The sequence below is a fragment of the Moschus berezovskii genome, chromosome 1, assembly GCF_049115385.1.
Source record: "Moschus berezovskii isolate FMDL1 chromosome 1, NW_MosBer_1.0, whole genome shotgun sequence".
Taxonomy (NCBI): domain Eukaryota; kingdom Metazoa; phylum Chordata; class Mammalia; order Artiodactyla; family Moschidae; genus Moschus; species Moschus berezovskii.
In genome coordinates, this window is record NC_142460.1 from 61,879,828 (window position 1) to 61,898,496 (window position 18,669).

At 37.5% G+C, this 18,669-nt stretch overlaps 1 protein-coding gene across 3 annotated transcripts in view; it reads left to right on the forward strand.

Annotated features, from left to right (window-relative positions):
* EPHA6 (EPH receptor A6) overlaps positions 1–18,669 on the forward strand; it is a 1,038,562-nt gene that overhangs the window by 756,606 nt on the left and 263,287 nt on the right. For all 3 annotated transcript variants that reach the window (XM_088836271.1, XM_088836272.1, XM_055397929.2), the window contains one exon: positions 10,791–10,976. In XM_088836271.1, the coding sequence (XP_088692397.1) occupies positions 10,791–10,976 (186 nt within the window). The remainder of the gene's footprint in view (positions 1–10,790; positions 10,977–18,669) is intronic.

The window sequence follows — 18,669 nt, forward strand, 5'->3', positions numbered from 1 at the left end:
CCTGATTATGGGAGGAGAAAATGGCAGATGGTTGAATTGGTCCTAGGCTTCATTTGCAGAGAAGGGTTGGCCTCAGGCCTAGTAGAAATATGTAATAACAATAGGAGCTTCCAAAGGCAAGTTGTAGGGTACTTTTATGTCTTATAATTCTGGAAATCAGTTAGTCATGTTTTATAGATAAGGAAACTGAAACTCGAAGGCATTGAGTAGCTTTCTTTGGGTCACAGAGATTTTTTAAATTAGATTTTATTTCTAAAATGGTTCTTCTAATGACAGCTTAGAGAATCAATTGTGATAGAGCGTCAGGCAGAGTTTTGAAATGCAAATATTTTTTAGCCTAAAGAGGAGCTATTTCAATCTGCCTTGAGGGAAGAACGCAGCTGGTATGAGATGCCTGTGGGAGGAGCTGATATACTGGATTAAAAAAGTGTTCTAGGAGTAAAGTATCACAGTGTTTGAAAAGTCAAAATATATGAATAAGAATATTCAATAAGTAAGTAATATACTGGACTTCATGATGTCAGAAGTAGAAAAAACTTTAACCTTCTTGAGGACAGATTCTTATTCATGAATGTGCTTTAGCAGAAAAGAATAAAAAACTTGCTCAAAAAGAAAAAGAGGCTTTCTGGTGTTTGGAATGTATGTGCAAAAAAGCGGATAATGTGTTGCTAAACTTATTCACTGAAGAAATCCTTACCCATTGTTTGATAAGGAAGCCATTCTCCTGTCTTGCAGAAATCTTGCTCCCTTGCTCAGAACCCAATAGTGAAGGATACTTAGAGTGACATATTTAACATGTCCTCTGTGGTATCAGTGTAACTTTAGAAGACTCAGTGGTTACATGGAACTTTTCTTAGACTCAAAAATCTTTGCAAAAATGGGCACATTTATCTTTATCTCTCAAGGAGTAGATAGGTGGTAGATATTTAACCTATCCACAATGATACTAAAGCAGGAAAAAGTAATATGACTTCCTCTAATGCCACAAAACAGATTAGTGGTGAGGCCAGAAATAGAAGCCCTGACTTGTAAGCACCTGTCCTCTTCCGTGTTTCAGTCGTCTCTTCTTGTTGACAAGCGTTGTTAAGACATAAGAAATCTTGCTTTGTGCTGAACCTTCCTGTGAAGTTGAATCAGAAACGTTCAAATATCGTTTCAACTGGTGTGAGATTATGTTTTTAAAATGATGTTGTTCTCTTTCATATGTAGAAGTTGTGCCATGTATCAGGAAGAAATCGGAATTAGTCATAAGGATTATGATATTTCATCTTTGAATGACAGACAGTGAGTACAATTGGATAGGTGACCCTGCAGGTGACATTAATAATAATGGAACTTACCTTAAGACCTCAAGAGACTAATAAATCCCTCTAGAACTGAATTAAAAATGTGTTTTATGTTTTTCCTCTATACCTCTTCTTTTTTAACTCTTTGTATGACACTTCAAAATATTCTTCCTGTTGCCTTCATACTCAGAAATGAAACTGGATTATTTGCAGTTAAGTTAAAAAAAAAAAAACCTGAATACAGAAGGTATTGAGGTATCTCTTAGCTGTACACAATGAAAGAAAAGCAAAAGACACTATGCACATTTTAAAAGTTAACATACTGGGACATTTTTACTGTCTCTGAGATAGCCTAACTTTAAATCTAGAGTTATAGTTTCCCCTCACTCATTCATTTCATTCATGCAACAAGTGTTAAATAAGTGCTTATTATGTCTTAAGCACTGAGAGTACAATAGGAAATAGAGACAATTAAGGCCCGTGCCATCATGACTTAGATTACAGTTGACAGAATGGGGTTAAGGGGAGGTGTTCAAATGGAGAGATAGTTTGTAGATCAGTAAACTAATTAAAAATAAATTTCAAAGATAATTCCACATTGCCAAAGTTCTATACACTAATACTCTCAAGTCAGAGACCCCAGGAACACACTCTAGTTGGAAAAGATGTATTTATTGCTAATTTCAGCAAGGGAGAACACACACAATGTGGAACTATAGTGTGTGTCATTAAGAGGGTGTTAGAACCTATTAGAGCAATTGGGCTTTGGTTGGGTGATTTGAGAGAGAGTCTAAGGAAGCAGGAGTTCACTCTAGATTAAATGCTATCAGAAAGTGGCAAGTCTGCAGTTAAATATCTGTGCTCCTTGCCTCCTGTTCACCCTGAGATGTCCAAAAACACAATGTCTTACACTGAATAGGTAAGATTGACAAACACTTATTCATTCCATATACTCACAGCCTGGGAAGAGGGGACAGCACATGCCACATCGGGCCACATGGACAGGGGTTACACTTGGGAACCCAGTGGACAACTGTGGGTGTGGGAGTTTGGCTTTATAGTGACAAGAGGGTAGGGGGCCCTTCCAATACCATCAGGAGGATGTGATTGGCTTGCTCGAATCATTCCACAGGCTTTCATAAGAGTAAATCATGCCACTCAGAGGTGAGGAGGAATTGCATCTGAAGTGTTTGATTACTTGACCTTATCTGTGGGAACAGAGTGAGAAGGAAAACTCGTGGTAAAGCCATTTGAGGCCCTACCTATTTCCCCCAGGTGTCAGATAACACATAATTTCAAGACATATTATAGTATATAAGTAAATCTTATCTACAGGGAGGGGAGAGGAGAATAAGAAAAAGGCTATATTGTTCTTCAGTCATTGAATTATGTCCAACTTTTTGCAGCCCCATCAACTGTAGCACAGCAGGCTTCCCTGTCCTTTACTATCTCCCAGAGTTTGCTCAAACTCATGTCCATTGAGTTGGTGATGCCATCCAACCATCCAACCATCTCAACCTCTGCTGCCCCCTTCTCCTCCTGCCCTCAATCTTTTTTAACATCAGGGTCTTTTCCAGTGAGTCGGCTCTTCCCATGAGGTGGCCAAAGTATTGGAGCTTCAGCTTCAGTCCTTCCAATGAATATTCAGGATTGATTTCCTTTAGGATTGAATGGTTTGAGCTCCTTGCTGTCCAAGGGACTCTCAAGGGTCTTCTCCAGCACCACAATTTGAAAACATTAACTCTTCAACACTCAGCTTTCTTTGAGGTCCAATTCTCACATCTGTACATGACTACTGGAAAAACCCTAGCTTTGACTGTGTCGGCAAAGTGATGCCTTTGCTTTTTTAATAAGCTAACTTTACTTCCAAGGAGTAAACATCTTTTAATTTCATGGCTGCAGTCACCGTCCACAGTGATTTTGGAGCCCAAAGAAATAAAATCAGTTTCAGTTCTGATTTCCTCGGTGTGTATGTCCAGGAGTGCGATTGCTGGATCATTGAAAGAGACACATGTACTCCAATGTTCATTGCAGCACTGTTTATCATAGCCAGGACATGGAAGCAACCTAGATGTCCATCTGCAGATGAACGGATAAGAAAGCTTTGGTACATATACACAATGGAGTATTTTTCAGCCATCAAAAAGAATGCATTTGAATCAGTTTTAATGAGGTGGATGAAATTGGAGCCTATTATACAGAGTGAAGTAAGCCAGAAAGAAAAACATCAATACAGTATTCTAACGCATATATATGGAATTTAGAAAGATGGTAACTTTAACCCTGTATACGAGACTGCAAAAGAGACATAGGTATATAGAACAGTCTTTGGGACTCTGTGGGAGAGCGTGAAGGTGGGATGATTGGGGAGGACGGCATTGTAGCACGTATATTATCATATGTGAAATGAATCACCAGTCCAGGTTTGACGCATGATACAGGATGCTTGGGGCTGGTGCACGGGGATGACCTGGAGGGAGGATATAGGGAAGAGGGAGGTGGGAGGGGGATTCAAGAAAGGGAACACATGTACACCCAGGGCGGATTTGTGTCGCTGTATGGCAAAACCAACCAATATCTTAATGTAAGGATATTTGCCTCCAATAAAATAAATTAAAAAAAATAATAATAAAAAATTTTTTAAAAAGTAATTATTGATAAAAAAAAAAGAAAGAAATAAAATGTCACTACTTCTACTTTTTCCCCATCTATTTGCCGTGAAGTGAGGGGACTGGATGCCATGATCTTACTTTTCTGTATATTGAGTTTTAAGCCAGCTTTTTCACTCTCCTCTTTTATCCTCAGCAAAAGGTTCTTTAGTTCCTTTTTATTTTCTGCCACTAGAGTGGTATCATCTGTATATCTGAGGTTGTTGGTATCTCTCCCAGCAATCTTGATTTGTTTGTCAATCTTGATTTGTGAGTCACCCAGCGTGGCATTTTGCATGATGTACTCTACATATAAGTTAAACAAGTAGACTGACAACATATAGCCTTGATGTACCTCTTTCCCAATTTTGAACCAGTTCATTTTTCCATGTCTGGTTCTAACTGTTGCTTCTTGGCCTGCGTACAGGTTTTGCAGGAGGCAGGTAAGGTGATCTGGTATTCCCATCTCTTTAAGAATTTTCCACAGTTAGTTGTGATCCACACAGTCAAATGTTTTAGTGTAGTCAATGAAGTGGAAGTATTTGGTTGGTGCAAAAGCAATTTCAGTTTTATACCCTGAATTTGAAATCATCTTAACTAGGCCCAGACACATCTTTATTAATCAAAATAGGAAACATGAAAAGCATTTTCTGCCTCCTGCTGGTTGTAGAAGCACAACCAATGCTTCAAAAGTTGAATGAATTGGACTACAAAGTTTTGCTTCAACCACCATTTTCACTTGACCTCTCACCAACCGAATACCACTTCTTTAAGCATTTGACAACTTTTTTCAGGGAAAATGCTTCCACAACCAGCAGGAGGCAGAAGATGCTTTTCAAGAGTTCACTGAATCCTGAAGCATGGATTTTTATGCTACAAGAACAAACAAACTTTTTTCTCATTGGCAAAATTGTGTTGATTGTAATGGTTCCTATTTTGATTAATAGAGATGTGTCTGGGCCTAGTTAGGATGATTTCAAATTCAGAGTCTGAAACTGAAATTACTTTGTCACCTTCCAATGACTGGCCACTATGCTCCTCATCTTCAAGGCTCCCATCTCCTTTGCAAAACTTCTCGAACCACCATTGCACTGTACATTCATTAGTAGTTCCTGGGCCAAATACATTGCTGATGTTGCCAGTTGTCTCTGCTTCTTTATGACCCATTTTGGACTCAAAAAAAAAAAAGAAATCGCTCAAATTTGCTTTTTGTCTAATATCGTTTCCATAGTCTAAAATACATATAAAATAAACAAGTAATAAGTCATTAGCAAAAAACATAAAGCAAGGAATATGTATTAAAATGATATATAACATAGCCATATTTATTTAAGAATGTATTCCAGTATCAAATGACAAATTTCAACAATGCAAAACCACAATTACTACCAACCTAATAGAGCTAAAGAATTGATGCTTTTGAACTGTGGTGTTGGAGAAGACTCTTGAGAGTCCCTTGGACAGCAAGGAGATCCAGCAAGTCCATCTGAAAGGTAATCAGTCCTGAATATTCATTGGAAGGACTGATGCTAAAGCTGAAACTCAAATACTTTAGTCACCTGATGTAAAGAACTGACTCATAAAAAGACCCTGATGCTGGGAAAGATTGCAGGCAGGAGGAGAAGGGCATGAGAGAGGATGAGATGGTTGGATGGCATCACCGACTCAATGGACATGAGTTTGAGTAAACTCCAGGAGTTGGTGATGGACAAAGAGGACTGGCATGCTGCAGTCCATGGGGTCGCAAAGAGTCGGACATGACTGAGCTGAACTGAATAGATATTTTTTCAATGTGGGTTTTTTCATAATATGTAGTGAAAAACCTGTGGAAACTTTTTGCCCAACCCAGTAATTGGTAGAGAAGTAGCAATCACTCATTTTAGCCATGAGAGTAGGAGATGTTTAGTATTTTGGGCAATGTGACCTTGTGTTTTCTTCTGTGCTTAGGCAAAATGATGGAGTAGCCTTGCTCAGTCTCATTATATTGTGTCTCAGAGTAACCTTGGTGAGGTTGGTATGATGTCTGATAGGAGAATAACAGCCCAACTCTGAGAGTGAGGCTGGCTTCTTATTGCAGAACTGCTATTTTTTTTTTTTTTTCTTTCTTGTTTGGAGGGACCTGATATTGGTGGGGAAGATCTCCTGGAGGAGGAAATAACAACTCAGTCCAGTATTCTTGCCTGAAAAATCCCATGAACAGAGGAACCTGGTGGGCTATAGTCCATGAGGTCACAAAGCATTGGGAAATTAAATCAGATGAGTTAATCAAAAACCTTTCTGAAGAGGGGAAAGCTTGGCATTTACTGCTTATATGTAGCCATCACATAGAGAAGAACTGAGGAGAATGGAGACAAGGGGGAAAGGGGAACAACTTGTGGAGGGCGTTCCTATCAGAGGGAAACAGCAAGTGTGAAGACACATCTCATTATACCTGAGAGGTAATGTTTGAAGAAAATGCGTCAGAAATGTGACTCTTTGCTTCAGTGATTCTCAAGGGGTGGGAGGTAAAGGAGTTCCAGAATCTCAAAACAGGGGAAGTAAAATTTCAGAAAGTCTCCAGGGGATGGTGATATGACAGTTCTCCAAGACAGATTGTCCCTTGTTGCCTGTACCCTCCTCCACAGTTTTAGTTAGACCATCTAGGCTTTATGTGGAAAATCCAATTGATAATTGATAATTTAGTATGACCCTGTATATCATACAATAAAATTGCTTGTCCAGAAAGGTTTTACCACCATTCAGGGAAATAGATGGGATTGTTAGCAAGTGCAAGTACTGTCAGTGGCAGATCAATTATCCTAGATATATTTTTCTTTACTCTCTTGAAACTAGGTAGACTGTAGTGATTTTTCCAGTACTTCTAATATACAGAGTGTTTAAGTGAGGTCTCTACTTCCATTTTATAGTGAAGAATTCCTAATAATATGGTTTTATCATTCCATCTACCTGTGCATATCCAGTTGATGTGTTTAAACACTATATAATAGTAGGTTTGAAGACATCATTATTACCAAATGCAAATTTAGCATACTTACACAAAATATGTTAGCAATGATAAATATGCCAAACAGCAGAGAACGTTAATTATAACCACGCTCTCTGAAGCCAGATTCCCTGGGTTCAAATTAAAGCTCTACCACTTTGTAGTTATGTTACCATGAACAAGTTACTTAGCTCATATGCCTCAGTTTCTTCTATAATGTGAAGGTAATAATGGTACCCACCTCAAAGGTTTTTTTGTCAAAATTAAAATATATTTTAAGTTTTTAGACTGGCTCGCTCATGAAAAGCATTTCATAAGTGCTAGCTGTGTGATAATGATGGTGACCTTGTATTGGTAAAAGAAAAGAAAAGTATTTAACAACATATTTCTACACTTGATGTGTTAATTATGCAATGGCAAGCCACTCCAATACTCTTGCCTGGAAAGTCCCATGGACGGCGGAGCCTGGTAGGCTGCGGTCCGTGGGGTCGCTACAAGTCAGACATGACTGAGCGACTTCACTTTCACTTTTCACTTTCACACATTGGAGAAGGAAACGGCAATCCACTCCAGTGTTCTTGACTGGAGAATCCCAGGGACGGGGGAGCCTGGTGGGCTTCCGTCTGTAGGGTCACACAGAGTCGGACACGACTGAAGTGACTTAGCAGCAGCAGCAACCAGTATATATAAAAGTTCACAGATCTTATTAAGGAATGAATCATCTTACCTGTGATAATATATAGGGCCTCCACTCTTGCTTTAAGAGAAATCATAGAATGGATTAGTTTTTGGCAATATCTTAAAATATGCATTTAATCTACATTATTTTTTCCTCTTTGACTGATTTGTGTGATTCATCCAGGCCTACCACAGATAAGGGTTTTATTACATTCTATGACTGAATTTTTTGGACTTTGCCTAGAGAATGCGTTAGGAGTCTCAGCTCTTTAATTGAGGCAGCCATATTTAGCGTCACTGAAATAAGTGTGATAACAGCTTGATCACGCGAAGCTTGACATGAGGAAAATACCTGCTTGGTGTTAATAAGATATTTGAATTTCAGACAACAGAAGACCAAAGAAAATTGCCACTCTGCCTGTCTTGATAAAATATCAAAGAGCTTGCTATTCATTTCAGTATATGCAAAAATTTATTTGAATTACTGTGGAATGTTAACAGAAAATCACTTGCAGTCTGGGCTCATGGCAGGTGAGAGGTATTAAAATATTGTTGGATCCTTATATATACTAACAAGTTTATTAACCAAAATAAAAGGAAGAAGAAAACCATATTTGTTTGTTCTTGATATTCATTAAAACAAACCAGAATGATCTGAGGAGAAATTTCAAGTATTTTAGTTCAGTTCAGTTCAGTCGCTCAGTCGTGTCCGACTCTCCGCGACCCCATGAATCACCGCACGCCAGGCCTCCCTGTCCATCACCAACTCCCGGAGTTCACTCAAACTCATGTCCACAGAGTCGGTGATGCCATCCAGCCATCTCATTCTCTGTTGTCCCCTTCTCCTCCCGCCCCCAACCTTTCCCAGCATCAGAGTCTTTTCCAGTGAGTCAACTCGTCGCATGAGATGGCCAAAGTATTGCAGTTTCAGCTTCAGCATCAGTATTTTAGTAGACCTGGATATAACATACATTAATTTAAACACATACCTTTACTCTCAAAGTTCACAGCCTCAATAGAAAAGTGTAGAAAATCTCTATCAATAACCAATTTTTTATGTCCAAGAGAAAATCTTTAAAAAATTAAAAACGTTATTACAAACAAAACTGGGAATTATGGCTTATTTTTCCTGTGAACATGCACACGTGTGCTCAGTCGTGTCCAGCTTTTTGCGACCGCCAAGCACCTTTGTCCATGGAATTTCCCTAAGAATACTGGAATTTCCAGCTAAGAATACTGGAGTGGGTTGCCATTTCCTTCTTCAGGAGATCTTCCAAATTGAGGGATTGAACCCATGTCTCTTGTGTCTTTGGCATTGGCAGGTGAATTCTTTACCACTGGCGCCACCTGGGAAGCCCCAGTGAACATAAAGAACATTTAACTTCCAACATGTTGAGAGCATCATTAAGTAAAAAAAAAAAAAAACTATTCTTGTTTTAATGTCAAATTATGTAAGATTTACCCTATATCACTTGCACTGAATTTAGGGACCACATTCTAGTCAGTTTTTTGTTTGTTTATTAATTTATTTATCATATATATACAAAATTCTTGCTAGACTGCTTTCTACTTCTAATGAACATGTTTGCACATAGTTTAGGAAGCAAATTTTGGCTTTTCCTTTTCAATTTTTCACTTAGAAAAAAATCTTAGCATCTATACCAAAAGATAGTTAATATTCATGAATAGTCAATGTTCAGTTGACTGTAATGAATTGGTCAAAAGAAAATATGGATAATTGAAATCTATGGTGCTGTGAAAATTAAATTTTATCCTCTACATTTAAACTTACAAAGCATCAAGCTACTGTCCAGAACTGCTAGTTAATAAACCAACTGAAGATATCTTAATTTTCATTTCTTTCACCTTTCCTTTCATTTTCTTTCACCTTTAAAATTTATATAACTTAAAGCACATGAATAGTACTTTACAGTTTATAAGCACTTTTACTTATATTACTACTTTTGATCTTTCAGTTTCCTTATGGGGAAGGGGCATTTATAGAATTACAGAGGGTTTTATTATATTTACTTTATAGATAGATAAACTGTTGATCAAACATCATACTCTTATGTTAATGCAGGGAATTAATCATAGAAAAATGGTCTGGAAAGTCAAGCTTTATTGAACTTATTGCATTGCATGAGAAAGCCTCTGACTTCCTTTCCCACAATAACTCCTGTACTCAGCCTTGTTTCCTATTGCCCTATATCCGTATCACTGTTTACTGTTTCTGATCTTTGAATCTTTGTCTTCATTTCCCTCTCTCCATATACTCCTGTCTGAAATTTTGCTGCTTTTCTTGGATATACAAATCCTACCAATCAGTCAAGGTCCAGCAGAAGTTCCATCTCCTTGAAGAAGTCTTCCAGCTCCTATTGCCCTTACTGAAATAATACAGCATTTGCGGGCATTGGTTCTTAGGTTCCCAAGTGTTTCATGATTCAGTGTTTCATCTAAATTCTACTAACAGATTATAAGCTGCAAAGAACAGACATCAACTCTTATACATCTTTGAAACCCACAGCACTCTAGCACTAGATACATTTGTAGTAAATTCATGATAAATATTTGTCTGTTCTTTAATCTGTCCATTGGAGCCATTGCTGAACTATAGATGATCTTACTGTACTTATATTCAAACCATGCGATGTACAATTTAGCCTCTATAGTCACTCATTATAGTTGAGTTCAGTGTCATCTTTTCAATATGTATGTATACCAGTTGAACCTAGCATTGATTTCTAATAGCAGTAAAGCCCAGACATATGGCTTGTGGAATCAAATCAACTACATATGCCTGAAGGATTCCCTGAATAGAGCAGGCATTTGGCCCATATATCAGTATTGAGAACAGGAACAGGAAATGTCATGCAGTGATTGTTTTTCTATAGAATTACATTAGCATCACGCATTCTGCTAGTCATAATTTCTCAGCAGATCAGGGCCATCTATCAATGGTATTTCCTGTGGTATAGCATATGAAAATGCATTCCATTATTCATTATAAATGATGCTGATCAGGCATATGTCATTACAAATTAAATTTTTAAAGAAGAAATCTCTATGTAAAAATGGCGCACTTGAGAGTCACTTTTTAAAAAAAACATGGACATGGTAGTTTGTGGCAATTTGGCTTTTCTAGAATATAAGTATTCTGTTGAAACAAAGAACTACTTTTGTTCATATTCTCAGGTGAATTTGGAGAAGTCTGTAGTGGGCGTTTGAAAACACCAGGGAAAAGAGAGATCCCAGTTGCCATCAAAACTTTGAAAGGTGGCCACATGGATCGCCAAAGAAGAGATTTCTTAAGAGAAGCAAGTATCATGGGTCAGTTTGACCACCCAAATATCATTCGCTTAGAAGGTGTTGTCACAAAAAGTAAGTACTGATTTTCTTTTATACATCTATCTCAATTATTTTTTAAAAAATGTTTAATAGCAATATCACAGCTATTACAAGGATAACTCAGTTCTGATGTCATGTTCAGATATCACCCCTCGGAGTCTTGGTATTAGTCTATGACAATATCAGAGTTTGCACTGGTTGCCAAACAGCTTTGAAATGCTTTTTATTACCTGTGAAGCATTTGCTAATTTAACTTGAAGTAATAAATCAAAGTAAAGGTTTATATATGTTTTTCTAATTTCTATAAGCAATTCATTTCTTCTAAAACTGACTAAATTTAAATATAAGAGAAGCATTTAAAATACTTGGGGTCATTAAGTTAGCTCTATTTGGAAATAAATGTCACATACAAATATAGAATGCATTATGTAAAGTAAACCTTTTAAATAAAAAGTTCTTTATGCAAGTCATCTTTATAAATGCCATTAGAACTATATTATCTTAATTTATACAAAATCATGAAATGAATCACAGTTTCTGAAATAAAAATCCTGTTTTTACAGAAATAGGATCAAAAACCATTCCTTTGGGAAAAAATATTTCTTAAAAATCCCAAATTAATCATATACTCTAAGAAACAAATTGCAATATATTCACTTTTATTTGAATAATGACAAGATATAAAGCTTAATATTTCTCCTTATTGTATTCACTAATGTGTTACAACATGTAAAACTCAATACAGAATGGCATAAAAAACTCAAAATTATTTAAATCTTTGAGAGGCATTTTTCTTTCATAAAACTGAATGTTTTTAAAACCATGTAAATGAAATTGAAATTTCATATTGTATTTGGAGGAAGAAAGGTGTAAAAGCTTACTAAAAATATGTAATTGTGCCTGGAGCTCCAAAGTCCTTCTCACAGGCATTGGCTAACAAGTTACCCAAGGAGAACAGATTACTGATAGCCATGGTAGCTTGGAGGACGCTAAAGAGTGCTTTTGATTTCAACTGTTCCATAGGCTATAAACTTAGTGGCCTTAGTAGAACCTTCCAGTATTCATAACCTTGTATTGTTCTCTTCCAAATTGATTCTGGGCTTGTTCATGTGACTACCCTTGGCCTGTGGTATGTTAACAAGTGTGATGCAAGTGGAAGCATCTTACATATTTGTACAGTTCAGTTCAGTTTAGTTCAGTCTCTCAGTCGTGTCCGACTCTCCGCGACCCCATGAATCACAGCACGCCAGGCCTCCCTGTCCATCACCAACTCCCGGAGTTCACTCAAACTCATCTCCATCAAGTTGGTAATGCCATCCATCCATCTCATTTTCTGTCATCCCCTTCTCAACCCTCCCCCCACAGTGGAGCTTGTCTTTTGGGAACACTCTGACACATGACTCAGTCTCAAGCAAAGCCAGTGCATATGGTTGGGCCACGTGCAGTATACTGCAAAAAGAGGACTGAGGCATTTTATTCACAAGAGCTCTACAAGAGCTCCCAGCAGATAGTCAATACTGAGTGGCAGGTTTGTGAAGAACCCTCTCAGACATTACAGTCCCTACTACCACCACCCAGATGGCTGCAGCTGCAGTTGATATTTTGTGGATCAAAGGAACCACCCAGTTTAGTCCAGTCAACCCATAAAATCATGAGAGTTAATAAAATGGCTGTTTTAAACTGCTGATTTTGGATAGCTCATTACACAGCAAAATGTAACCAAACCAAAAACCAGTTAGAATTCCACTCCTGCCACTGAAGGTTTGTGCAGTTTTAAGTAGATGATTTAATATCTCTATTGTTTACTTCCACATCAATAATATGTTACCAAAATGGCTCCTACCCAATAGGAATGCTATAAAGATTAATTTTTAAATCTATAAAGCATTTAGATAGTGTGTAACTCACAGTAAGCCACATTAAATGGCAGCGGATCCCCTGGAGAAAGAAATGGCAACCCACTCCAGTATTCTTGCCTGGGAAATCCCATGGACAGAGGAACCTGGCAGGCTACAGTCCACAGGGTCGCCAGAGTGGGACAGGACTTAGTTGACTAAACCACCACATTATTGGTAATATAGTTTACCATTTCATTTTCATGGCAACTCTCATGCATAAATGTTGAAGCTCAGACGGGTTAATTAACCCACATGAAGACCTCTAAATCACAGTAAGTGGCATGGCTGATATTCAAATTGAGATCTGTCTTACAGACTTGTGGCATTTTTTGTTTCTTTGCTTTTTATTTGCTATATCACAGGGAGTAAGTCAGACTACTGCACTTTGTCTTATCTGAATTAAATAGCATTAATGACAATCTGAATAAAATATCAGTACTCTTTAAAAATAGGGAAATTATTTTGGTAAGTGGAATAAATCATCTCTTATTTTGTCAAATTTGGAGAGATCCAGATATGCCACAATACCTAGCAAAAATACTAATCTAAAAGAGAGAGAGGAAACAACATGTTAATTATTTATTTTATGTTTTCTGACTTCCTTGCATTAATTTAGCATGAACATTAAGTTATTCCTTCAGTTTTCTATCTCTCTCTAGAAGAAAACAGATGATTTTGAAGTTGGTTATGAATCTTTGCAAAGCATTTAAAATAATTTAAGTATGCTGTTGAAGTCCTCATATGAGTATTTATAGGTATTTATATCGGGAAATAAGTGCCCACAATAAATTAAAAGACCAGATATTTATTTTTTACCTATGATAAATCACACTCTGTGAATTATTCATGTATTCCTATGTGTTTTATTATCTACCAATATAATATTATATATAATTTGGCCTTATGAAGTAGGAATCTTTTATTTTAAATCAACTGAATAGGTTTAATAAGATAATCTAAGGCACTTGTCTGCTAGTTTGAAATAATCAGTTTATTTCACAAAAACATCCAAACAATTAGCCCAGTGATTGCTTTACACCTCTAACAATCTTATATAAAGTTAAGACCAGTGACCTTTATATAGCCTAATTTTTATGATTCCTAAGTGAAGGTCCTTATTTCATATCAAGAAAAAGATTTTAAAAAGATAAAGAGAGATAAGAAAAGAAAGACTAATTGAGAAAGGATAGATTCAATAGGCTTTTGAGTGGCAATAATCATTGTAATTTTCACTTGTAAGCATGAGACCCTAGGTGGGTCTGTGGTAGTGTGGTGCTGCTGAGGTTGATGGTGGAGATGCTGAAAGGAATAATTGCCACAGAGATAAGTGGGCATGTTTATACTGTTATCTTCTTGACTGAAATGCTATGGGATTTTTAGGAGAAAGACAATAAATAAATGAATGCCTCATTCCCATAAATACATGGTAATTGTTCCAAGATTGCCCTTAAGTAGCTAAGAGATAGCTAGCAATTAATGTTCCCTAAACTACCAATTGCATAAAAGATAATACTGACAAAGATAAAGATGCAGTGTAGGTTTATATGGTCATGTTATTAGAGTGTCCTGGGGTTCTGAGAAATAATGCACAGACTCTCAGTTGAAAGTAATGCAAAATTACAGATCAAAATCTTCATCAGATCCTTTTATAAATTCTTAATATGCATATTTTTTATCTTATATTAAGTTTTATCACTGAGGGATACATATTATAAAGTTCTTGGGAACACTTTTGCTGTTTCATACTTGTACATATAACTACTTTTATACTTCAAAGTTAAATGATTAAAAGCTATATTACATAAAGAAGTGTACCTGATAAGAGTTGAACCTATTTGTTTGATACACATCACAATTTCTTAACCTGCTAATATGCAACTAATATAAAAAGAGTTTAATCCAGTTAAATCATATGCTTAGCACATACTTTTTCTCCAAGAAGCAAATGGAAGCTTTCGGTTAGAGCACAGACTTATAGCTATTAGTACCATGGATAGTAACAATTTATAACAGGTGATGTATACACCAATGTCATTAACTATATATCCAAAAGAGAAAGTTTGACCCTTCTATAAAAAGAATTGTGATTAAATAATCACTCTTCAAAAGACTGGGCCTTCCATTTGAATTCATGATGATGTGGAAAACCAAAAGGAAAGGGAATGAAGCACCTAACTCCCAGCTTAGGTAACAACTAAATGTAAATGTACGAACTGTATCCCAATTAAATCATAAATCCAGTGAGGAATAATAGAAGTCAAACAGTATGTCAAACAGATTCCAAAACATAAATTGATTTCATCATAGGATGTTGCTACAGACTCTGGAACAGCATAGAAGCTATAACAGAAAGTACTGAGCCTCCACAAACCATCTTTAAACATTCCAGAAAATTGTGGTGGCGGTTTAGTCACTAAGTCATGTCTGACTCTTGCAACCCCGTGGACTGTAGCCAGCCAGGCTCCTCTGTCCATGGGATTCTCTAGGCAAGGATACTGGAGTGGTTTGCAATTTCCTTCTCCAGAGGACATTCCAGACCCTGGGATCGAACCTGGGTCTCCTTCACTGCAGGCAGATTCTTTACCAACTGAGTAGGTTCCTTCCAAGTAGTTTTGATGGGTCCACATGGATGCTAAATCAGAGAGTAGATTCAAGGTAGTCAAATAGTAAATATACAAAAACTGCTTCTCTGCTCTGCTCCCAAATTGCATTTTACTTATCAGGTAATACATTCTGCAAGATTTTGACTATGACTGTTGCCCAATATGATAGCTGCCTCTCCACCTTGTTGTATATTCTGCTACTAGACACCAGGTCTTGTACAAGTCACTCAATACCTTTAGGCCTCAGTATTTTCCTCTGCACAAAAGATTCAAAAGTTCAGATTGGACTACAAAACAAGAAAGGTAGTTGGTGATGGACAGGAAGACCTGGCGTGCTGTGATTCATGGGGTTGTAAAGGGTCAGACACGACTGAGCGACTGAACTGAACCCTAAAATTTCTGTGTTTCATTCCTTTGCCAAAAGAAGAGTCATGAGATGTTAATGAGGAAAGCTTGTGACAGTAATAAGTTACCACCCCACCTCCAACTTTATTATAACATCAGGCTGATATTGCTGATCAGGAAGAAACAAAAAGTGCCTTTAATAAAGTGTTTATCTTTGAATCTGTAAGGTAGAAAAGTATAGGTAAGATTTTTGCTATAAGCAAAATCAAGGTTTGGATATATGGAATATATGTTGAAGGGAGTAAAATATTCTGTGAAACTGATTCTAATGAAAGTGATTAGGCATTTTTGTGAAATCTGACTACTCAGCTAGCTCAGCGAGATAAGAGTTTTGTTTTACTTTGTTTCATTTTCAAAGAAACATTTGTTGAGCACCACCAAGTTGTCAGACAGGATTGCTGATTAAAACCTAAAGACAGAGAAAAAAGGTCTTGGTACTCTAGGACTCTTGAGAGTCCCTTGTACTGCAAGGAGATCCAACCAGTCCGTTCTAAAGGATATCAATCCTGGGTGTTCATTGGAAGGACTGATGCTAAAGCTGAAACTCCAATACTTTGGCCACCTCATATGACGAGTTGACTCACTGGAAAAGACTCTGATGCTGGGAAGGATTGGGGGCAGGAGAAGGGGACGACAGAGAATGAGATGGCTGGATGGCAACACCGACTCTATGGACATGAGTTTGAGTGAACTCCGGGAGCTGGTGATGGACAGGGAGGCCTGGAGTGCTGTGATTCATGGGGTCACAAAGAGTCGGACACGACTGAGAGACTGAACTGACTGACTGACTGACTCTAGAGAAGCTCATCTGTTGGCTCCAGTCCACTGGGAGCAATGAACAAGTAGACCACTATTTCCCAGTACTGTGTGGCATGTGCTATTTTGGATACAATTATTCATTATTTTATTCAGAGAATATTGCTTGGGTGCCAACTCTTCTAGTCACTGATGATAGAGTAGTGCAAAAGAGCTTTAACCAGCTGGAGGAAACAAAAAGGAGTCTAAACATATCAATATAATTTTTATTGGAGTATAGTTGCTTTACAATGCTGTGGTAGTTTCTGCTGTACAATGAAGTGAATCTGCTATAGGTATACATATATGCCCTCCCTCTTGGACCTCCCTCCCGCCCATTGATGTCATCACAGAACACAGAGCGGAATGTCCTGTGCTTTATAGCAGGTTCCCACTACCTAACTCTTCTACAGACAGTAGTGTATATATGTCAGTCTTCATTTTCCAATTTGTTCCACATTCCCCTTCCCCTATGGCATCCATAAGTCTGTTCTCTACATCTGCATCTCTATTCCTACTTTGGAAATAGTTTCTTCTGTACCATTTTTCTAGATTCCACATTTATGAGCTAATATAGGATATTTGTTTTTCTCTTTCTGACTTCACTGTGTAGTACAGACTCTGGTTTCAACCACACCACTACAAATAACCCAGTTTTGTTACATTAGATAAAGAGAAAAAAACCTGAGTGAACTGAAGCAGCAAGCTATGCTAGGGTTTGGTCTTCTAGGAGAGTATTCTAGGCAGAGGAAACAGTAAGTTCTAAACCCTTGTGGTAAGAAAGAATGTGGCATATTGGAGGAGCATTGAAAACAGCTGGAGCAAAGTAATAACAGTACAGACTATATATTGAAAGAAAAAACTAGGGGCAGGTAAAACAGTAAGGAGGCTAGTATAGTAATCCAAATGAAAAATGAACTTGGATTACTAAAATAAGCTTGGAAACAATGAACTCCAATTTGGAAATGATAAGTTGGAAATGTCTTGGATGTTTGAAGACCTCCAGGAAGTCTCTGAATCCTTGGTGGGATTCTGGTATGCAGGTGCAAATGATGGGCAGTGAGGGCACAAAATAGCAACCCACTCTAGTATTCTTGCCTGGAAAATCCCACGGACAGAGAAGCCTGGCAGGCTACAGTCCATGGGGTCGCAAAGAGTTGGACAGGACTGAGTGACTAACACACACACACATGAGGGCACAAAAGAACCTGGAGAACAGGACAGAAGCCACAGCCTCAAACACTATTGATAGAGGAGAAAAAAAAAGTTGATAGCGCGAAAGTGGGAAGAGATAACGACCCAAGGAAAAAAGAAAGATGACAGACAACAAAAAAAACATAAATTGAGATTGTCTGTATTTTCTCTTCTCTCCTAACGTCCTTAATATTGACTATTTACTGAAAATAGTGATGGATTATTCTTGTACAGTTTCTGGAGTCTCAGTGGAATCTCAGGAGATTTACTGCAAAGTAGTTGACATTTGAAATTATAATGTATAGGTACTGCAAAACAGAAAATAAGCCAAGTGTTGACTATGACAAACAGTAACAAGCTGACATAGTCTGGTGGCCCTGTGCATCACACTGTTCAAGCTGCACTGGGGCTAATTGGGATCACCAGCTTATTTTCTTTCTGCCAGAGTGTATGTCCCTCTTTACGAGAGAGGATAAACGTCTGTATTCAGAAGGAATTTATCCTTGTCTCATCAGTGTTTAAGTGTCTGAGTTTTCTCAAGGTCATTCACTCTAATCACTTCCCTAGATCTACAAACATAGTATCTCCTTTCTGTGGTTCTTTCCCTTTCCTAAACCAGCCTGCTAATTATTGGGTAGAGTATAGTAAGAAGTATCAGCTTAAATATTCTAGTAACAGGTTACTCAGCTTGAAGAAAACACCTTGACCCTTGGCAAGAGTACTAGTTAGTGATTTTGTAAAATGTCCAATAGTTTGGGTGTGGCCATTGCTTTTTCATGATTCAATTTGTGGCTAGGCATTTTTGCAGGAATATAACAAAACTTACCTATC